Source organism: Lichenostomus cassidix, chromosome 9, assembly GCF_008360975.1.
Source record: "Lichenostomus cassidix isolate B80296 chromosome 9, HeHo_3.0, whole genome shotgun sequence".
NCBI classification, from domain to species: Eukaryota; Metazoa; Chordata; class Aves; order Passeriformes; family Meliphagidae; genus Lichenostomus; species Lichenostomus cassidix.
Window position 1 is genome coordinate 4,136,829 of NC_139490.1, and position 20,477 is coordinate 4,157,305.

At 47.9% G+C, this 20,477-nt stretch overlaps 1 protein-coding gene across 6 annotated transcripts in view; it reads right to left on the minus strand.

The window, feature by feature from the left end:
- Positions 1-20,477, minus strand: part of TNIK (TRAF2 and NCK interacting kinase) — a 145,980-nt gene that overhangs the window by 22,566 nt on the left and 102,937 nt on the right. For 3 of the 6 annotated variants that reach the window (XM_085069042.1, XM_085069038.1, XM_085069039.1), the window contains exons 13-18: positions 13,250-13,360; positions 12,704-12,790; positions 11,239-11,439; positions 6,408-6,572; positions 4,513-4,752; positions 2,169-2,275 (exon numbers count right to left, since the gene is read on the minus strand). In XM_085069042.1, coding sequence (XP_084925168.1) covers positions 2,169-2,275; positions 4,513-4,752; positions 6,408-6,572; positions 11,239-11,439; positions 12,704-12,790; positions 13,250-13,360 — 911 coding nt within the window. The remainder of the gene's footprint in view (positions 1-2,168; positions 2,276-4,512; positions 4,753-6,407; positions 6,573-11,238; positions 11,440-12,703; positions 12,791-13,249; positions 13,361-20,477) is intronic. The other 3 variants (XM_085069040.1, XM_085069041.1, XM_085069044.1) reach the window with 2 other exon arrangements.

The window sequence follows — 20,477 nt, forward strand, 5'->3', positions numbered from 1 at the left end:
GCTGCAAAGGCCAGGAGAGTCCTCCTCAGCTGGAGGAGACAGGGCTGAGGTCACCCATTTTGGATGCACTACAACCACGAAAAGAAAAATTGCCTAGAGAAGTTTCTGCTCTTATTTTGTCAAATTTGGCAACAATTAGATGGTTCTTTGCTTTGGATTCCCTGTCTGTAGATTTGCAAAGCTGGAGTTACCTAATAAGCAACCAGTGCTCATAATAAAAATAATAATTTGTAAAGTGCTGTTAGACAGAGAAAGATTTCAGTGAAGCAGGAATTTCTAGTTTGCAAGAAGACTGCAGATCCCTTGTACCACTTATTCACAGTCCCCAATTTTCATGGCTTCACTTCAAACTTGCATCAGATATCCACTTTTCCTCCTTGATTTCTCTCACCCTTGTGAACACAGATAAATCTAGAATAAAAAGTGCCCTTGATACACAAAGAATGACTAATATCTCTCTGGGTATCAGATGCCTTTAGGAAATTAATTCTTACTTGGCATTGAAATGACATCAGAAGAGATGTTCATGCAGAGTTAGGCAATTTGGTTTTATACAATGTTTCTGTAAGTGATCTTATTCAAAGTCCTGTTAAAAATGTATAGCAAACATCCCCTCATTTGTCACAACAGGGTGACAAATAAAAGAAGGGATATTTTTATATATATTTACATTTATGCATGGGGAGAATCAGGAACCAATAGGAGAGGTGGGTAAAAAGGAAAAATATTACACTACTGTGAGAGAAATGAAGTATGAAACAATTTCACTGAATACTTAAGTTTAGTGGACATGTGGTAGCACTCCAATAATTTCCAATTTTCATCAAACTGAAGGCCTCCAGCTCATGCTGTATGGCTGACGGGTCCTTAGCTAAATTAACTAATGAAGTGTATTTGAAAACTTTGGCAACTAATGTATTTACCTGCTCTGCCCAGGATTGGGACAGTGAGGCTGCAGGACACACTGGGCAACCTTGAACTTGAATCCCAGACTCCCATCACCCTTTTTGCTTTCAATACCATCACTTACAAGGACCACACAGTCCAATATCCCTCTGCATTTTAAACTGCTGTTCAAGCCACAGCTAATTAAAAGAACAACATTTTCAAGAATTCAAAATGTTTCCGCCTTTGGCAAAGAAGTGCAACAAAGCATGATATGTTTTTTCTCTAATTAAAAAAAAAAAAAGAACAACAAAAAATACTCTTCCTCCTACTGCTGCCCCAGCGAGCGACTCGGAGCTGCTGCAGCACAGAGGGGCACTGAGCTGGAAAGGGAGGCGTGTGCTCAAACTGGTGACAGCACACACCATCAAACATCCCCACGCTCACTTTTTGACCTCACCCTCTGAGGACAAGGCAGGAAGAAGTGCCCAAGGAGCTCCCTCACGCAAGGCTAATTGGAACTTGCATTTCTCCTGGGATCTGCCCGTCTGAGGTCTCGTTCTGAGAAGCAGAGACAAGCTCTCGCATGACTAAGCTGTGTTTTTTCCATCCAGCTCTGAGCAGAGCCTGTCAGCTTCCCTGCTCGTTTTAAACATGCCCAGGGATAGCTGTGACACTGCAGAGATGGGACCATGGCAGCACCCTCCTCTGGGTGCTCACTGCTGAGCCAGAGAGCTGGATCTGGCTAAGCTAAAGGCCTGAGTCCTAGGAAGCTGAAAGGAATTTAATCCCTGATCTACATCTAGAGAAGATCTCAGCAAGCTGTGTGAGTGTCTGTCCTGCAGCACATTCCTCGGTCATTATCTATGAAAAACTGCTCTGATGCTTAAGAAATGTATGGAATGTACCACGGAGACCTCCCCACTGGCTTATAGGGATCCACTAATATGCAAGAGGTGAGAACCAGAACCTAATTCTGCTAAGGGGAGCACTCAGACTCCTGTCTGACCCCACAGAGCAGATGCAGCATCCACCTCCAAACCCTGCAATGCCCAGGAATGCATTCAGCCACGGGAGCAAAGCCTCCAGGGATCCCAGTGCTCACAGCCTTGTCAGTACAAAACACTAATGGATGCAAAAATTCACCCCACAGACAAGAGAAGCCTTGCAAACGTGGTGGTGTTCCAGCAGCTAAAGCAGGGCTGAAGCCCAGCCCATGTCTGGGTGATGCTGGGGGCAGTGGCACACCAGGATCACTCCTGCCAGTCCCTCCATGTCCATACCTTGCCCGAATGGGCTGGGAGCCCAGCCGGGGCCCTAGGGCACTGCCATTGCCTGGGGAGTTCTTCCTTGCCAGGGCAGGGGATATGGAAGTGGTTCGTTGAGGCACCTGGAAAAGAACAGAGACATTTGCAGTCACCCAGTCTGGGCAGATCGCACAGCTGAGCCATCACGAGATCACCTTTCAGCACTGCCTTAAGGCTGATTTACAACTGATTTCCCACTGAGAGAAAGGCAGTATTTAGGGCAGTCATAAAATGCAAGGCTCTCAGCTTTTAGAAGGAATCGCTGGAGTGTGAGGCAGCAGGAGCTGCAAAGGTGCCCTCAGGGATGCTCCTGGCACAGGAGCCCCCAGAGCAGCCTGGCTACCACCAAACAGGGCACTTATTTCCGAAAGAAATGTATGCACATATACACACACAAATATATATAATTTAAAGCTAACAAAACCCATGAAACTAATTTTTAAGGTAAAATTCAGACTGAAGTGCATTTCAACAGCCACCACGGACGTTTTCTATCTAGCTCAGATACGACACATGCCAGCAGACAGAAGGTGTTGACTGGTGGACAAACAAGAGGGTTGACAGTGGGAAGATCCAGACTGACCCACCTAACACTGGGATTAAACACTGTGACCTTCACTGAGCTTCAGATGCTGCTGCCAAAGCCTTGCTGCCGGCAGAATGTCTCAGCACAAACACCCAAAGCCAACCACAGCCTACAGGGGCTGTGACAGGTAACCCTGGAGCTCTGCCCCATGCCATGGGAGCTCAGGCATCACTGCATGGCCACAGGGGTAGTGGTCTCCTCCCCCAGCATCTCAGGTGATGTGGAAAGGCATGACAATACTCACCGTGCAATACCTCGCACCAGGGAACAGAGAAGCCAAGGGTTTGTCAGGATTAGCAAGAAAAAGGATTAGGCTTGGATTTTTTTTTGAGAATAAACACACAGTTGCATTAGGCAAGGTAAGAAAAGGTTTAGAGAGCTGTTTTAGACTCTGCAGCATCACCAGCTGCACCTTGTCTCAGTCTCCCTTCCAGGTAGGACACTCTGCAGTCAGGACTTGGGGAGCTTTCCACCTTCCTCTGAAGCATCCAGCCATAAGCACTGGCAGAAACAAGACCCTGAACCATGGAGACAGCCAGTCCTGCCTCTCAGGGCAGTCCTTTCAAACCCACCTCGGGCAGCCCAGAGTGAAGTCAGGCTCCTCACAGGTGGTACTGCCAACACAACAGCCCTGAATGTGATCTGGTGGTGACCTCTTCCAGACTCCATGTTCCCTCAGCCAAGGGGAAATACTGCATGGTGCTGGAGAACAGCTTTTCTCCCAGGAGCAGGCACCATGGTGCCACCATGCAGGGCATCACTGCGGCTGAGTGTCCTTCCCAAAGGACTCATGGCAAAAGCCAACATTAAATTGCAGGGTTTTTTTTTAATTAGGTTAAAACCAGGCAGCCACCCTCCTGCACTATGGAGGAGCCAAGCACACAGACAGTTCCAGGAGCTGTTGGCTTGCTGCTCCTTTCAGCAGAGCACTGACGTCTCCTCTTGCTTGGTGACAGCAGAAATAGGAGCATTATTAACACCCATGGCACCACCACAGATCCCTTGCACAGCAAGGCTTACCTGGTAACTGTGATTTTGCTCTTAAAAAGGCAAGTCACTTACTTTGTAAATACATAGAAAAATTGCCTCTCCATCAGGGACAAATACTGCCTCCCTGTCACTAATCAATTTATAATCATTTCTCCTCTGTAAAAATCCTCCTGGCTGAGCACTGATTCACTGTAAGGGGAACTTTAATGGCCAAGTTATAATTCTTCCAAAGTGAAGGTGTATAAACAACACGATCGAAATACTGGTCCAGAAGAATCCTAATTAAAGAGGTACTGCCAGACACTGCCAAAATGTCAATGAATGTATAAAGCTGCTGGAGCCCTTACAAATCTTCCATCAAATATTGATTGCAACTGGAGGCATGGTACTGGACTGAAAAGGACCTGTCTTATTGAGTATGACAAATTTTATGTTCCTATAATTCTATTTAAGCAGAAGGTTGTTTTTTATCCGAGGGAAAGAAGAGATTAATTTGTTTTGGCCTCTGTCCGGCCTCGAGAACTTTCTTTGCTGGAGGGCAGTGCTGTTTTGCAGCTATTTTGCAGGCAAGAGCAGCTCCCAGCATGTCCTGCAAACCCTGCCTCAGGAAATGCAGCCCCTGGGCAGCTCAGCACCCACTGCAGAGCCTCGGGATGGGCTCAGTCCTGCCCACTCTGCTTTGCCAGACGGACTCAGCTCTGGGATTGCCTCTGACGTGCTGAAAGCGAGGAGCGATTGTGTTACCTTTGGTGGAATGTCTTCCTCCTGCCGTAACCAAGAACTTCGGTCAAACTTTTCAATGCGAGGGGGCAGAGGAGGGTTTTCTGAGGTGGGGTCCGAGTTCTGCCTTGGCATCTCAGTGCGGTGAGAGGTCACCGTCAGAGCTTCCTGAAACCCAGCCAGTCCCTTTGCAGGCTGTTCATGCAGTGACTGAGACCCAGACAAGGAGCTTCCTTGGGATTTCACAGTGACCAGATGTGGAATCTAAGCACCAAGTCAAAACAGAACTATCAGTCACAATGGAGGGGAAAAAAATAAAAAAGAAGGAATTAAAAAAATTTAAAAATTTGATTAAAAAAAAAAAAAATTTTGATTAGCACTTTGGATGCACTGAAAAGCCCCCTTGGTCTGAGATCAGCACTGCCTTGGTTTCAGGAACTTCTGACTTACATCACTTCCACGCCAGATCTGTTAAAAATCAAGCTCCCGCACACACCATGCCCGCCCCAGGCTCTGCTGCTGCTGGCCCAAAATCCAGCTCCTATGCCTGCACCTCTGTGGTTGTGCTAATGACGTTTGGCATGGATTTTCCATGTTAAAAATGACAAAAAAAAAAGGAAACAATAATAAATAATAATTGATAAAAAAAATCATCAGGAATTCTGAGGCATAGATGGCTTAAAAAATATCTTGAGGCATGAGTTTCTAGAGGTCTTGGTGGCCCCTATCCCATGGATCAGCACTACAGGTTTCAAGTTTAAGGAATACTGACATCTGTTCTGGGAAATCTGAGAAAATCACAAAGTTACAGTTTGTAAAATCAGAGCTTCTTCCCAGGACTCTGTGAAGCTGTGCTCCTTTGATACAGCAGGGTTATGAGTTTTATTTGAAATTTCTACATACATGTTTCTGTGTGTGTCTGTGCCTCACTGGTACACATGTATGCACACACACACTGACACGGGGCTCTGGGCTTCAAGCAACTTTTTCACTAGTGTTTTATTGCCAAACAAAAGTTTTTGTAGCTGCTGATGGCACAGGATGCCAAAAAAGTCACTTTAAAATATCTAGTCAGAAGGACGACAGTGAAGTGGGGTTTTGCCCACTTCCCAGTGCATACAGACCATGTATGTTGGGCAAAACAAAGTATGCTTCAGGGCTTTCCTGCACCTTTTTGTTTAAAGCTGGCTTTGTACTGGAGGTGCCACATGCAGCTGGCATGTAGTTGGCACATATTCCATAGAAAGCCCAGTTGAACTTGGAGCAAAGGCTTTGCACTTCCCTCTGAAACCCCTGCCGGAGTCTGTGGAAACAATTCCAGGGTCTGGACCAGAGCCAGCACTGACACTCCTACAGATTTTGGTGGCAGAGTACTTGCAGACCTCATGGCTGGGAGAAACTTCTACAATAATGATGCCCCTCCTCTGTGACAGTCACGGTGATCTATGCCCTCTCCAGATGTGTTTGTGACTGATGTCAACTCAATGGAAAACCAAAACAAAACCTTGAATCAAAGCGGCAAAGAAAGCAAAACCTCTTTCTGATGATCCTCAGCATCAAAGCATCCCGGGTCTTTTGTACCAGGCGCTGTGGTTTTAGTCCTTTATACAAACCAGACCCAAAGAGAATCAGAGCAACAGCTGCACTGGACCAGAGCAGCAGCTCCTCCTGGTCCTCCAGCTTGTTTCTAGCAGTAACCAGTAGGTGATGCTTCAAAGGAAGGTATAAACCAGCGTGATGTTACTAACACATGAAGGTGACAAGAGGAATACACTCATGCATGTAAATGCTGCTCTCACTCATGAATATGCTTAAGGCTGAGAAACCAGGGAGCCAGAGGCTATTTCCCTTCCATTCACTCTTCTCCTTGTTACCTTACCAGCACCCCCAGCACCCTGGCAATGGGGGAGCACCATTACCTGTGGGTCCACGGGCCGGAGCAGGGGTGGGGTCCGGGCTGGCTGCACACCACTGATGCTGAAGGACTCGGACCGAGGAGGCAGGTTGGGGTCAGAAATCCTGTTGGCCACCTTGTGGGGCATGGCCGGCGAGCTCTGGCGATTGAGCCGCGAGCGCTCCTCCACCTGTGGGACATGGGGAGAGGGGTCAGTGCCCCAAAAAACCCATCTCCAGTGGAAATCCAAGGTGTGCATGAACACACAGAAAGCTCTTTGCTCTTCAGCTATATCATAGCTATAGTTTGATCAAGGTGGTGATCAGTCACAGGTTGGACTTGATGAGCTTGGAGGTCTTTTCCAACCGAAGTGATTCTGTGATAACGGAATCCAAGTTATGCAGGAAACTGTGCAATAAATGCATTTTAAAGGCATTAAAAGGACTATTTGTATTTACACGCTGAATTAATTCCTGAATATGAAATGGAAAAATAAAGAAAAAGAACAAATAAAGAAAAGGCAGCATGCCTCAGAGAGCTGTTCCTAGAAGATGATTCCTGAGAAGCTTTTGCTTCTTCTCAAATGGATCTTTGAGCAAGGGGACCGTTTACCTTCACTGTTATAAACACCACAATGAGTCGTTTTGTTTGATCTAAATAAAAGAATAAACATGGCAGCCAGAAAATGGCTGGCTTTGATCAGGATTTACTAAGTCTGGCACATTGTCATGTACGGGAGGGGAAAAATATCTATTACTGAGAGAGAACATCAACCCAAAGCCCATTGCTTTCAGCTACCCTTGATGGGAACACAGTGGTTTCAGCTCACCCAGCCGTGCCATCCTGCAGTTAGACTGTGCATTGATATTCAGGCAGCATATGCTATGCAGAATTTCTGATACCTCGAGATCTGATGTATATTTTATTTATGTGTCATTAAAGTGTTAAATACCCCTAGCATGTCTCAATTCCACTGTGGATGATGCCACGTTAAAAGGCAATCTTCACAACAGGTTTGCTTGGGAAAAAAACACAGCTCTTCTTTAAGTAAGTAAATATGAAACAAAAGAGTCACTATATGAATAAAAATGAATCCTTTTCAGAGACTGAGCGAGAGACAGAGTAAAATCTAGGTAAGAAATTTGTGTTACGGACTGTTGCCTTTTCAAGTTCATGAGGGGCCACCTGGGCTACTGCTGTGTCCTAAAAGGTCACCACAACTTCCCCAAGCACTGCCCACCAGCCAGCAGAGGCCAGCAGAGCTTGGCTCAGCAGTGCCCAAGGAAGTGGAGACAGAGACGGGAAGGGAAGCAGGGTGAAAGGAGAACTCCCTCTGGAAAGGGAGCAGCAGCACAGTGCTGGGTCACAGGCTGGCCCCATCCATCTCCTCATCAGCCAGTTCTTGGCAGTGACAGTGACAGGCAGAGACAGAGCCACTGCTGAGTGCTCAGGCTGCTCCCCGGCACTGTGCCAGGCCCTGATGTGCAGCTGATTCTGGAGGATGTCTGAGCTGCTGTGGAGGAGAAGGCAGGACAGGGATCAAATGGGGATGTCTGGGCACTGGGAATGAGAAAGGTGCTTGATTTCCCACTGCCAGCATCTCCTCACTTGCACCTTGTGGCACCAGCACAGCAAAAAATGCTCTTGGGACTCTCTGGCTATGCTTTGTGGGGCCCTGCTGATTCCACTATTAGGCAGAAAAGGGGAAAAAGCAGCAAAACCCTTCAGGAATTCATCATTGCTCAAGTACAGACCATCTCTAACTGAACTCAAGACTCCCCAAAACAGGAAACATCCTTAGCAGTGTCTGTGCAGTCCCAGTGGAAGGCTGCTAACGTTTTAATACATCACTTCAAAGTGAGAGCAGGATAAAAGCCATGGGGACTGAAGGAGGAGCTGATGTGGGTGTTGGCTGTGGCAGAGAACAGAACAGCTCGTGATGCACAGCTGAGCCCTGAGTTCCTGGGAAGCTCTGAACAGTGGGAAAGCACCACATGGGTCAGCCACCATGTGGAAAATGTCTGATGAAACCTGTCCCCTCCTTTCTGCACACTCATGTGTGGTACATTCCTGCCCAAACCCATCCTTCAGCTGACCAAGCTTTGCCTGGCTATCTGCAACACCTTGTTTAGCAAATATTGGTCCATAACAGAAAAGTCAGTAACAAAGGGAGCTGCTAATTACAGGACCACTGCTCAGAGGGCTAATGCCACATCCCTGGCTGGATCACCAGAGGGTCCCAAGATGACCTCCAGAAATACCCAAATAGTCCATGATTTTAAGAGATGTGAATGGATAAATAGGGCAGGTCAGGGACAGCACCCAAACTACATGCCAAGTTAACTTCCAGTGGATAACCCCAGATAACAAGAAGATGAGTAGAAGGGGCAGCAGAAGGGAATGTGTATCCATGCATGTTGGCAGGACTATCTGCTCAGACTGTTTCATTTAGCATCAAGAGAAATCCTTGACTTTGCTCTGGGGAAGCTGTGAGAGATGCAGCACAGGCTGGTTCCTCACCCAGAGCTTTGTCATCACCAACAGGACAGTCCCTTAACAAGGGGATGCAGGGACACGTCCACAAGGTGAGTGGCCACAGCCTCACCTTGATGCTTTATCCAACTTCTGCAGGGTCTTGGAGTCACCCTGTGAAAATGAGTGAGGTGGGAAAATGAGTGCATAAAAGGAGAGGTATGAAAAGCAAATAGGGGCACAGCATGAGGAGGGTTCAGCTGTGTTGATCAAGCTCCTGACAGAGAAGACTTGAGACCAAAAAGCATAAAAGCAAGGACAGTATGGGATATAATGCAAAATCCTCAGGAAATATCCAAATAAGCTTTGCACAGCCTCCAGAAATTGTAGGCTGAGCACCAGACTTGTCTTTTCATTGTTCCCACAGGAAAACAAAGTCTCAATATTTCTGTTAAATTAGCATGCATGAGTTGGGTACGGAAATTGCTAAACTATAGCAAAATCCATGGTAGGCTCATTAAGTATCAGCACAAATCCATCTGTGGAGCCAGCAAAGGTGGGCCTTCAATAGATGCAGCAAAGTACCTGAATTGTGTTAAAAGTGGGACTAAGCAGATGATAAAATGGGATGGAGGCAAAAGGAGTCATTCTGGGAGATTCCCAAGGGTGCTGTGCTCAGGCAGTACATCAAACTACTGCTCCCAAGAGCAGAGAGATGCCACAGCTTGGAGCATTTAATTAGAAACCAGACAGAGTGACACAGGTAAGGAATAAATGGTTTGGAGAGCTAATTGGTGGAAGCTGGAGAAGTTCCCCAACAACAGGAAACCTCATCTTCCCTGTGATTTCAGCAAAGGGTAAGAGGCCATGTTCTGCTGCTCTTATTCCCATTGTGCAGTTCCCAATGTCCTGCTTCCAATGACAGCATCAAAAAGATGCTGGCCCCATGAAACAGAAGAAATGGGCCTTTGTGACTGAAAGGGAAAGCTAAATCCAGCACTTTTCTCCTTCACCCCAGATAAAAAATATTCCCTTTTACATATCTTTGCTGAAGTTTTGCAGACAGTGCCAGAAGCACTTTAGCAATGTTCTTAGAGGGTTTACGTACTTAAAACCAGGCAATGAAAGACAAAGTTTACTCCCTGCCACCACCTACTCTCAGCACCTCAACAGATGAGAGCCAGTTCTGCACAAGGCTGCAGAGGCACTTCAGCACATCTGGAACACCTCATCTGCAATCCCACTTGTCAAATCTCTTCTTCCACTGGAAGGGCTGGAGAATGATGATGCAACTCCATGAAAATCTATCATCTGATGCACTGCCACCAAAAGAGACTGAAGACTAAACTAGAAGGCAACAAAAGAAAAACCCAAGGGAGTGTGTGAAGAGGTGAAAAGAATTTTTGACACCCACATTTATCTCTCTGATGGTTCAGAAAGGCCATGAACATATCACTGGCCTTTTCTTAGCAACAGGCAGCTGAATTTCTTGAGCATTCAATGCTTGCAGGTATTGTGGATGCAGGTGAGGACTGTCAAGAGGAAAGACCAACTACATGTTGGCTACACATCACATGTCTGCCAGAACTACAGGATGCCAGATATCTGGCAGCAGAGCAGTGATCCTGCTTAGTAGGAAGAATAGGGAAGTTATTAAAAGATCCTTCTGCCCAGGAGTAGGGTTACAAAAATAAGCAAAAAAAGAACTTTAGAAAAATTAATAGCAAGAGCAGGCACCAGCCTTACTGGAGCCACCACAAAGAGACTAAGGAGAAAGAGTTTGCACATGATCCTGAATCTGCACTGCAGACAATGCATGTCTTAATCTTTTCAAGACTATTCAGACAAGCAATAATTAATATTCAAGATCTCACAATTATTACAATTCCCTCTTTTTGACTGAGAGAAAAATCGAGAAAGAGCAATCCCAAGGGATACAGCCCTGAGCTGGGGGGAAAAGCTGTCCAACCCTGGACTATGCAGAATTAGGGCTTAGCAAGGAACCCCATGACAATCACCCTCTACATTCACCCCTGACCCCTGCAGAATTGTGGACAAGCCAGAAAGGAGAATGAGGAGATGATCTTTAAGGTCCATTCCAACCCCTTAACATTGATTCTATGTCCACAAGCCCCCAGATAGGCTGACCCCTCACAGAGGGATCCCTCCTCCTCCTTGCATGCCCTCATGGAATAACCTCCTTTCCCCCTCCTTGTACAAAAACACACACACTGCACTGAACTGGGAGTGCTCCCAGCACAGCTGATGGCATCTGCTGGATCCTGATCCTGCGGAGCACAACCTGTCATGTGCATTTCAGACCCAGCCACATGCCCAGCCCTGCAGATGCAGAAAACACCATCATCCTCCTTGCTCTCGCCTACCTCCTTGGCCCATGCTGGCTTCTCGCTGGCATTTATCCCTTCTTTGTAATGGTAGAGGGGTTTCTTCTCTGCTGGCCTCTGGTCCTGCCGCTGCTGCTGCTGCTGCTGCTGCAGGGACACCAGGTAGTCCCTCTCCTGCTGGAGCTGCCTCTGCAGCCTCTCCGCCTGCCGCTGCTCCTCCAGCTGCTTGCGCTTGTACTCCTAGCCAGAGGAAAACACAGTGACAAGGTGCCCAGCCAGCCTGCAGATTTATCTGTTTGGGTGAACAACGGGGCCTGAGCATCTGGAAGGTTGTTTTCTGGCAGGGCTCACCGATTTGAAAGACTCTGGGGACTGAGCTGTAAAGCATCCCCAAGGAGAGACAGCAGAGCCAAAAATTTTAGAGCTGTGACTGTGCTACTGATGCTTTGCAGCTACTGAACTGCCCTGTTTGGTGGGAATGGGGAGGTGCAAGTGCTGCCTTGTCAGGGAAACCCCATGAGACCCGCTGAGGGATGACATTTGCTTAGGAGTTAGCATTGATTTTGCCCAGGTTTTACTGGATGGAAGAACAAAGAATCAATCCAATGAGATGCCAAACATCACCTGATCAAGATGGAGCTCTGAGTAACCTGGTCTAGTGGAAGGTGTTCCTGCCCATGGCAGGGGGATTGGAACGAGATGATCTTTAAGGTTCCTTCCAACCCAAACCATTCCATGGTTTTACAGTCAGACAAAACCCAACTGAAGCCAGCTTCTCTGTAGGACTAATTCACTGATCCTGGGAAGGGCCACACAGTAGAGACAGCTGTGTGATCTTTCTGAATACCTACAGCTCTATGATTTTTAAGGAGTAAATAATTTTGGAAAGTCCTTTTAAAAGGCAAGGGCTTGTGTGAGGGTTTTTCTTTTTTCTAAATAAAATAGCAAGACTGAAGCAAAATAACCCCTGTACATTAAAAGAAAATGCAGTAAGAGTAACAGCAACCAGCACTAAAAAGGATAACTCAAACCCAAATTAAATAAAAAAGAGGACATCTAGAATGCAAACAGCACACAAGGGAATAGACAGCGCTCCTGCGAGGAAATTAAAACAAAAGCCTTCACTCAGAACATGAAGAACAGCATGGCAGGGTGGGTTTGATGGATGCAGGCACGCAACAGCTCAAACACACCCCAACGTGCTGCAAACAGCCTCCAAAACTTCCCAGCAGCAACCAGGGCTGCTCCCTTCACGAGGGCACACACACACCAATGCTGCCGAGGGGATGCAACGAGAGCCGTGCACCATGAGGGACCCAGCCCCGAGCTGAACTGGGGATCCAGGCATGCTGCAGCCACAGAGAGGGACAGGAGGCTCCAGGGAGGGTGGCAACAGTGGTGTCCCCCATGTCTGGGCACGGCAGGAGGCATGGGGGGACACACGGGCACATGCGGACGCGACACAGGCAGAAAGCGGCAAGCGTGGCCGTGGCCTCCCATTTACCAGAAGTAGCGCCTGCTCCTGCAACAACTGCTGCTGCAGGATCTCTAACTGTCTCTGCTCCTCCTCTAACTGTCGCCTGATGTACTCCTGGAGGTATGGGCAGCAAGGATCAAAGGAAAAAGAGAGAGAAGGTAAAAGAGCCAGTATTTCCGGAGAGGAAAGAGAATGAGCTGGGCACCCATATCTGCCCCACCCAAGTGATCTGATCAATCAGCCCGGGCACCCTCCATCTCTGCCCAAAGAGACCAGGGTGTCCACCACTCTACAAGAATGGAAACCACTGAAATGGCAAACATTACCCAAGAACAAAAAATCTGACCCCAAGAACAAGCGGGTGGGAAAAACCTGCATCAAGTGCCTTCACATCTGCGGACCAGCAAGTGGATCCACACAGAAATAAACAACAGCAGTGAAAGCGACACACGCAGTGTTAACAATTAAGCAATTTGCTCTCAAGTGGTAAAAATGAATGTTTACAGGAAAATCTGTGATTAGAGGCAGAGGAATCTGAAGCTGAAGGCGATGGCCCCACTCCCACCCCGTTACCTGCTCGTGCTCTGCGCGCCGCCGCTCCTCCTCGCGCCGTATCTGCTCCTCGTAGTGCCGGCGCTGCTCCCGCTCCTGCTGCTTCCGCAGCTCCTTCTCCCGTCTCTGTTGCTGTGGGGGGCAGGAGGCACAGGTCAGCACCCCCATTCCTCTCCCCAGGAGCTCAAAGTCCTTTTTCTCTTAATTTTTGGGGTGTCACCTTGCCCACAAACCCAGAATGCTCCCAGCCATCCAAGGAGATGCCTTGCCGGCAGGCTGGTCCTATTTGGGTGGTAGAGGAACTCCTTGATCCCAGTCCATCCTCACACACTCTGGTGCTTGGCACTACTGGCTGTGGAGAACCCACAGCATCCTCCCAGCCAACACCAGGTCATGATTTCTTCTCCCAATTGCAGAGGAAGTCATGGGGCAGTGCATGGTCCTCATGTACAGAGTGGCTGACCAGGGGTTAATCAGGACACCTGGGAGCTGCATGAGCCCATCAGGTAACACATCTCAGCCCCAAACCCACCCATGAGTATGGGGGAGAAACCCAGGAGAGTTACTGCCCACTGAGAGGGGAATGCATCCCTCTTAACATTTGCTGAGACCAGAAACCATCAAAGACGACTCAAAATCCAAGGTTTTTTCTTTTCTGAAGCACCAAATGAGCAGGATGGGCTTCCTTTGCCATTCTCACATCACGCCTGCCCCCCTCCTTCCTGGGTCACATCCCTGCCTGCTCCACTCTGTAGCACCTTTGCTGACAGCAGTCTGGGGAATTCTGGGGTGCTGACAACCTACAGCATGCTGTGACTCATTGTGGGGGCCCTGGGTGACACCTGCAGCCCCCACATTCCCTTTTAACCCAGCCTAACTCCTCCAGCTCCCCAAACCCCCTCGGGAGCAGGGGCTGGCAGCCAAGTGCTGCAGTGCTGATCTGCAGGGCAGCTCTCACCGCAGCACATCCAGCATCAGCAGAGGGCACTCACAGGCCAGGATTGGCCACTGCAGCTCCAAAACCTGCCCCGACTCCATCATCTCCATCATCTCCTGGTGCAGCTACACACCAACGGGAAGGTACCCGCTGAAGCAGAAACCTGGCCCTTTTTTCTCCTTTTTTTTTTTTCCCCTTTTTTGCTCCTGTTGCCGACACACAGTGGCTGAGCAGACTGCAGTGGGAATGCTGTCACTGGAGAAGCTGGCAATGCCATGCATTCACTAAATCGTGGGGAGAGCTGGAGCCAGCAGCTGAAGAGACCAAGATATGAAACTGCTGCTCGGTAGGAACCTGCACTGTAGAGATGAATTTGAAATCTCTATATACCTCTATAGATGCTGTACTTTCCTCCATATTCTATATATTTGCATCTCTGTGGAGATATACATCTACAGATAGATATCCATAAAGATAAATCTATCTATAGATATTGTAACAAACATTTAAATACATTTCTATCCTGGGAGAAGCCACTGCATGTCCTGCTGCTGCCTCCTCACCCACAGGTAACATCCACAGCCACAGAGACTCCAATGACTTCCTTGAGCTGCAGCACAGCTTTAGTGCTACCTATAGCCATATTTACCAGAGCTGCTCCACTCGCCTCAGGGAAGGAAAAACTGATCCAACCTGAAACAACCTGCCAGCTCCAGACAGTGGTGTGTCCCACGCCAGGCAGGATGCACTGCCCATGTATGCAGGGGATGCCTGTGCTACTCTGTGTGTACTCGCTGGGAACAGGGGGAATGTAGGCCTGCTTGTAATTTTTTGGAACTCTACACTAGAAATTGCAAAGGGCTCACTACCAGGACACAGTCACTCTGCAGCATCCTGGCGATAATTTTGATTTCTTGGCTTCACCAGCACTCCCTGACCTCCTTAGGTGATGGTCACTGCTCCCATGACTTCTGAAGCACAGATCTTTAGAGTAATGGGTTGAATAAATGAGCTTCCAACACAGTTGTATCACACTGGTTTTGGGGTGAGTTTTAATGGCTGGTTTTTTTAGTTAAACTATCACGCTGCTGAATAAAGCACATAATGCCTGTGTAGGCTGGGCTTGGCTGGCAGGAGGCAAGGCCCTGAATACCACAGCTATTTCTTAAATAAAAGTCACCCAAATGGCCTTTATTTCCAATCCAGCAGGCAAACAAATCCAAATCCCTCCAAAGAAAGAGGCAAAAGCAGTTTTCTCAAGGAGGGGGTAGCACACCATCCTTCCTGGGTACCATATGCCCAGTGGCCTCACTTCTGGCCTCCTTCCTTCAAGGCAGCCTCCACACCAAAAAGCCAATTTAACTCCAGGAATGAGAACTCAGGCCCACAGGTACCATTTTCTTTCAAAGCTGGGCCTGATGCTCTTGTGGATGCTAAAGGCCCTCTGCACCCTGCTGCAGCCAGGCTGCTGGGGCTGAGGCTGTGAGCAGCATCCAGCACACACATTCACAGAGGCCAGGAGTGCAGCACTTCCCTCCAGCTCCACAGCAGATTTGTCAGGTCACATTATAAGCAAGTCATTTGTCACGGTCGCATTACCAGCACCTTCAGCTGAACACTGCAGCCCAGCAGAGCAGGGCTGAATCAGCTGCCTTCCCTGTATGGCCCTGCTGCAGCAGCTGGCAAACATCTGGACAGGACCTGGCACTGCAGTGGGCAAAGCCTCCAGCAATGCCCCTATATCCCCTGTATGTCTGAGCAGCACTGGGATGATGGGGACCCTTTTTGAAACAGTGGCTTGGTTCAGGGACATGCAGCTGAAAACAAATGCATGTAGAAACAGCAAAAAAAAAGAAAAAAAAAAGGAAAGATTCAAAGACCTCTCTTTCCTTGCCTCCTTTTCTCCTTTTTCTGCCCTGCCTCTCCCACTGCAAGAGCACACTTCCCACATTTCTCCAAGCCTGAAACTACGGTGTGTATTTACACTATCCAGATCCATTATTCATGCAAGGCAAGAGCACCAATTAATTAGGACTGCATTTATATAACTCTGCAGGTACAGCTATATGTAGCCAGAACGGGATCTTATTTGCACTGCACCAGATATGACAGGTTTTAAATATTGATGAGAGAAGACACACAAAGGCAAAACCTCTGGTGGGAAGGCCCTTGGAGGCCTGGCATGAAACAAGGACTTCAAAGAGCAAGTTCACTTTGCTAGATCAGACACATCCTGGGCTATGAGAGAGCTGCAGCAGCCCCTCCAACCCTGTGAGCTCAGAGAGGCACTGACACTTGCAAGAAGAAGCTCCTGGAAACCCTGGCTTGCTGCTCCCAAACACCAGCATGAGCCAGGAAAGAAATGGAAGGGGAATTCCAAGTGACAAATGAAAACAAATATTCTAGGTGGTTGCGTTGTTGTGACAGGCTCATTTATCTGAGCCACCAGGGAAATAGTGACTGTGGCTGGAACATCATCTTTCCTGACACACCAAGCACTGGAGCATGGAGAGGTGTTTCCCACTGGTAGAGAAACTGGGTCAGAACTTCCCACCATGGCAAACAGGGATCTGATTTGCTCTGAACCACTGCAGAGCTTTTACTCAGGATCACCATGAAGGGATGACCCATGCAGGAAAAAGCTGATGCTTCAGAAACTATGAGCCCTGCATGCTTCCTGACCAAAAGAAAATGAGAGAGACACAAGGTCTAGCTCAAACCTGTACTACAAGAGCTGCTGTAACACAGTTCTCCATGGAAATGGGTGCAGGAATGCTGTTGGAACCACTGCAGTGTCCCCAGGTACCACACTACTGTGGGGTGGAGGCTTTCATCTTAATGAAAATGTTCCTACAAGCTATAGGACACCTGCACATGCTGAACAAAATAACAAACTACCATTTTAGATAACCTGAATTTATCTACAATTAATTGCTGATTTTTTTTGGTGGAGCTTTATAAGAGCTTCTAGGCAATGGTCTTCTGCTGGTTAACATTTACAGGACCCTCAGCAATTTTTTATCCCTTGAACATCCAGCTCTGTAAGTGCACTAACTGAAACCTCACATGCAAACAGCAAAAAGCTTAGATCTGCTTTGTACATTCCCTGTAAAGATCTGACCTTCATTTTATACCTAGAAAGGGAAAAAATCCATAACATGGCAGAAAAATGAGGTTATGTAAAGCCCTCTCTGACTCCATCTGCCCACTGCTGCCAAGGGGTCTGCACAGAGATTTGTCTTGCAGGATCCCTAAGGCTCCTGACCCCAGGATGTGTTATTCCTACAGCTCAGCTGGAGTTTTGTTGGTTAAACCAGTGCATCAAGGCTCATTCTGTGCCAGCAACAAATGGAAGGCTGATTAGGGAACTATATATATCTAATATATGTATATATAGGGAAAAATTAAAATATATTCAAGCCTATTCACCCTTCTGCATGACACAAACATTTTCTGCAGTGCTGTTGGATCTATTGATATTTAATTCTCTAATTTGAGGGTTAGTTCTGGTGCACATTTTGAATTCATGAGACCAACTTTCTGCACGAGGGAAAACAAAGCTGCAACTCTGCTCCCATGAAAATCCTGGTTTCAAAGCTAGCTTGGGCATTTTTACTTCCACTGCAATTAAAGACAGCTGCAAATCTAAATCTCTTTGGCTGCCTGCAAGAAGATTCAGCCTTAGAGAAGGAAATTGGTCAGCTCCTGAAAAAGGAGGCCCAAATGTCCAACAGATGCAAGGAGACACGCAATGGATGGCAGCAGGTCTTGGGGGCACGAAGAGGTACATAAAGAGACCACCAAAAGACTTCCTCACTTGACTTTTTCCTATATGCATTTGATGTTATTGTTGGAGCAACATTAGGAGATGGTGGATTTTGCCAAAAAAGCCCTAACATGGGAGGTACTTTGTGAGAGGTCCAGAAATCCCCATTGAGGAAGATCAAGGCGTCAGAAAAAATGAGATTCCTTCATTTTCAGCTCTGCTAGGTGGGACATGAGGAAGGGCAGGAGCTCTAACCCCGCCAGTACTTAAAGACAGCACTGGAAAACCACCAAAGAAATCTCCTGAAGGTCTGCACTGACAGAGGACTGGGCCAGTTATCCCACTAACAGCCCTTTCCTCAGCTCTTCTGCATCTCCAGTACGAATTAATTCCAGGCATTTCTGAGCTTGGCATCCTTCTAAGTCAGTCCTCTTGGAGTTGCACTTGGGCCCAAATGCCAACTCACTCCCTCAGCCTGGCCACCTCCACGGCATCTATGATGAGCAGGATCTTTCTGTAAACACACTAATATGCTTGGCAGCTTGAACAGGCTAACTTAGGAGCCCCAAAAGCCACCAGCTCCAAGGGTTTATTTGTCCCGGCTGCTCTACAGGGCTTTAAAGGTCAAATTTATTTTGAAAACACAGTAATCTGAGTCTTGCATTGGCCTCTCCTCCCAGAGATCTGCTGGTACAGTGCTGCCTGCTGGAGGCACACCCCATCTTAGTCAGACCATAAAGCAGCATGGAAGAAATCCTGTTCCCATGAACCAAAATAAATCCGTGGCCAAGAGTCATGAATGAAAGTTAGTGCAAAGCTGGTGTAGGAAAAAGCAGAGAGGCCCTAGCTGCTGCTGGAGCCTTTGGGTGCTGCTGGGGTGGGTAGGAGTACTTGAGCAGTGCTGCTCTCAGAAGCAGAACTGTGGTGATGTCCACAGAGTGTGCTGGGTGCCTCAGGGCAGTGATATCAAACTCAGCACACTCAGCTGTGACAGCTGCTGTTGGCTACTTCTGTCTGGCCATCAGATGCTTCCTGCCCCAAAATATCTATGAAACTTTGTTTGCTAATCTCTGCATCTACAGATTTTCTGGTTTAGCAGATTCAGGGCACCTTGCAGCTGGCAAAGCCACAGCCAGCCATGCTGGAGAGCGTCTGTCCTCACCACAGCCACAACCCACCACGTCTGCAACAGAAGGTCTGCACCTCTTTCAAGGACTCCTGCTTTAATCCTCACCATAGCAACTCAGCTGTTTCTTGCTCAGTGTCCAATAGAGAACAGAGCTCATTTTACTCTGTGGCTGGATGCAGGTGAAGCTAAGCCTGGCCAGAGGGACCTGAGGAAATGGGTGCTTGAGAGGATGTTGGGGCTACCACAGCTGCCAGCTGACCCCAGCATGTGCTCTGATCCTGGCTGAGCCCGTGGGACTGATCACACCAGGGAGGCAGAAAATGCTTTTCCCCTACAGCCCCACTGCCTTTCCCCACTCCTCTTGGCCAGCTTTGCTCCAGCACATCTCCCTTTCAGTTGAGGTCCAAAAACTGTAAGGCAGCTGGGAAGAAGGCAATGGGTGAAGAGCCCAGGGAAAAGGCATTGGGTTTAAATCCTGGCTATGGTGGCATTAACTTTTAATGACTTGGGGACAGAAAAGAAGGGAGCTGGCAGAGCCCAGGGGACTGAGCACAGCTCGTCCCAGCAAGGCAGCAACCCTGTAGCTCAGGGCAGAGCTCGCCAGCTTAGCAAAGGGATTAGTCCTCCATTCAAAACCTGCCTGGGAAGCAGCAAAGAGAGAACCATTTTCTTCTATGTGAAGAGAACATATTAATACAGAAGCAAGCATTGTATTCATTACAGGATTGCAGCTAATCTGGTGTCTGCTTTTATTCTGCTGTTGTTCTGCTCCTGTACTGCTTGCAGCAAGTAGGCTGGGACAAAGGCAGAGCCAGGCTTCCTTACAACAGCCCTCACAAACATCCACTGGGGCAGGGGATTTTGGGGTGCATCTATGTGCAAACCTTGTCCTCTCTCAAAGCAGCTTGCCAGCCTTGGGAAGGGTGCAGGGCTCAAGCAAAGCCTGACCTACAAAGTATTGAACACACTGTGCTCTGACAACACGGCAGACCTACATATTTACCAGACTGAAAAAATGCTTCGCCTGGGATTTGCCTGTGTTGATTTTTGCCCTGAAGGGCTTAGAGGACCACCTCGAAGAGGGGCCACACCATCACCATCATCACCATCAGCTGCCTGAAATTCCTTCCTGTCTGTGCCCCTGGCCTGAGGCATTACCCAGTACAGGGAGAGATTGGTGACCACAGTAATAGACCTCCAGCTCCTGCAAATTAAGGGGGTGGATGCTCTAAATAGTTCATTTATTGCAAACCCTTTTTTTCAGACATATTGGTGACCTCTTCAGAAAGCTAATTTAATGGCCCTTAAAGTATGAACCCTTCAATGGGTCACTGGGGCTGAGTTCAGAGCAAGGCAATGGGTGCCTTTGTGCAAAACCCCACCTAAAAACCCCAAGAGATGCAGGAAAGTCCCTTTA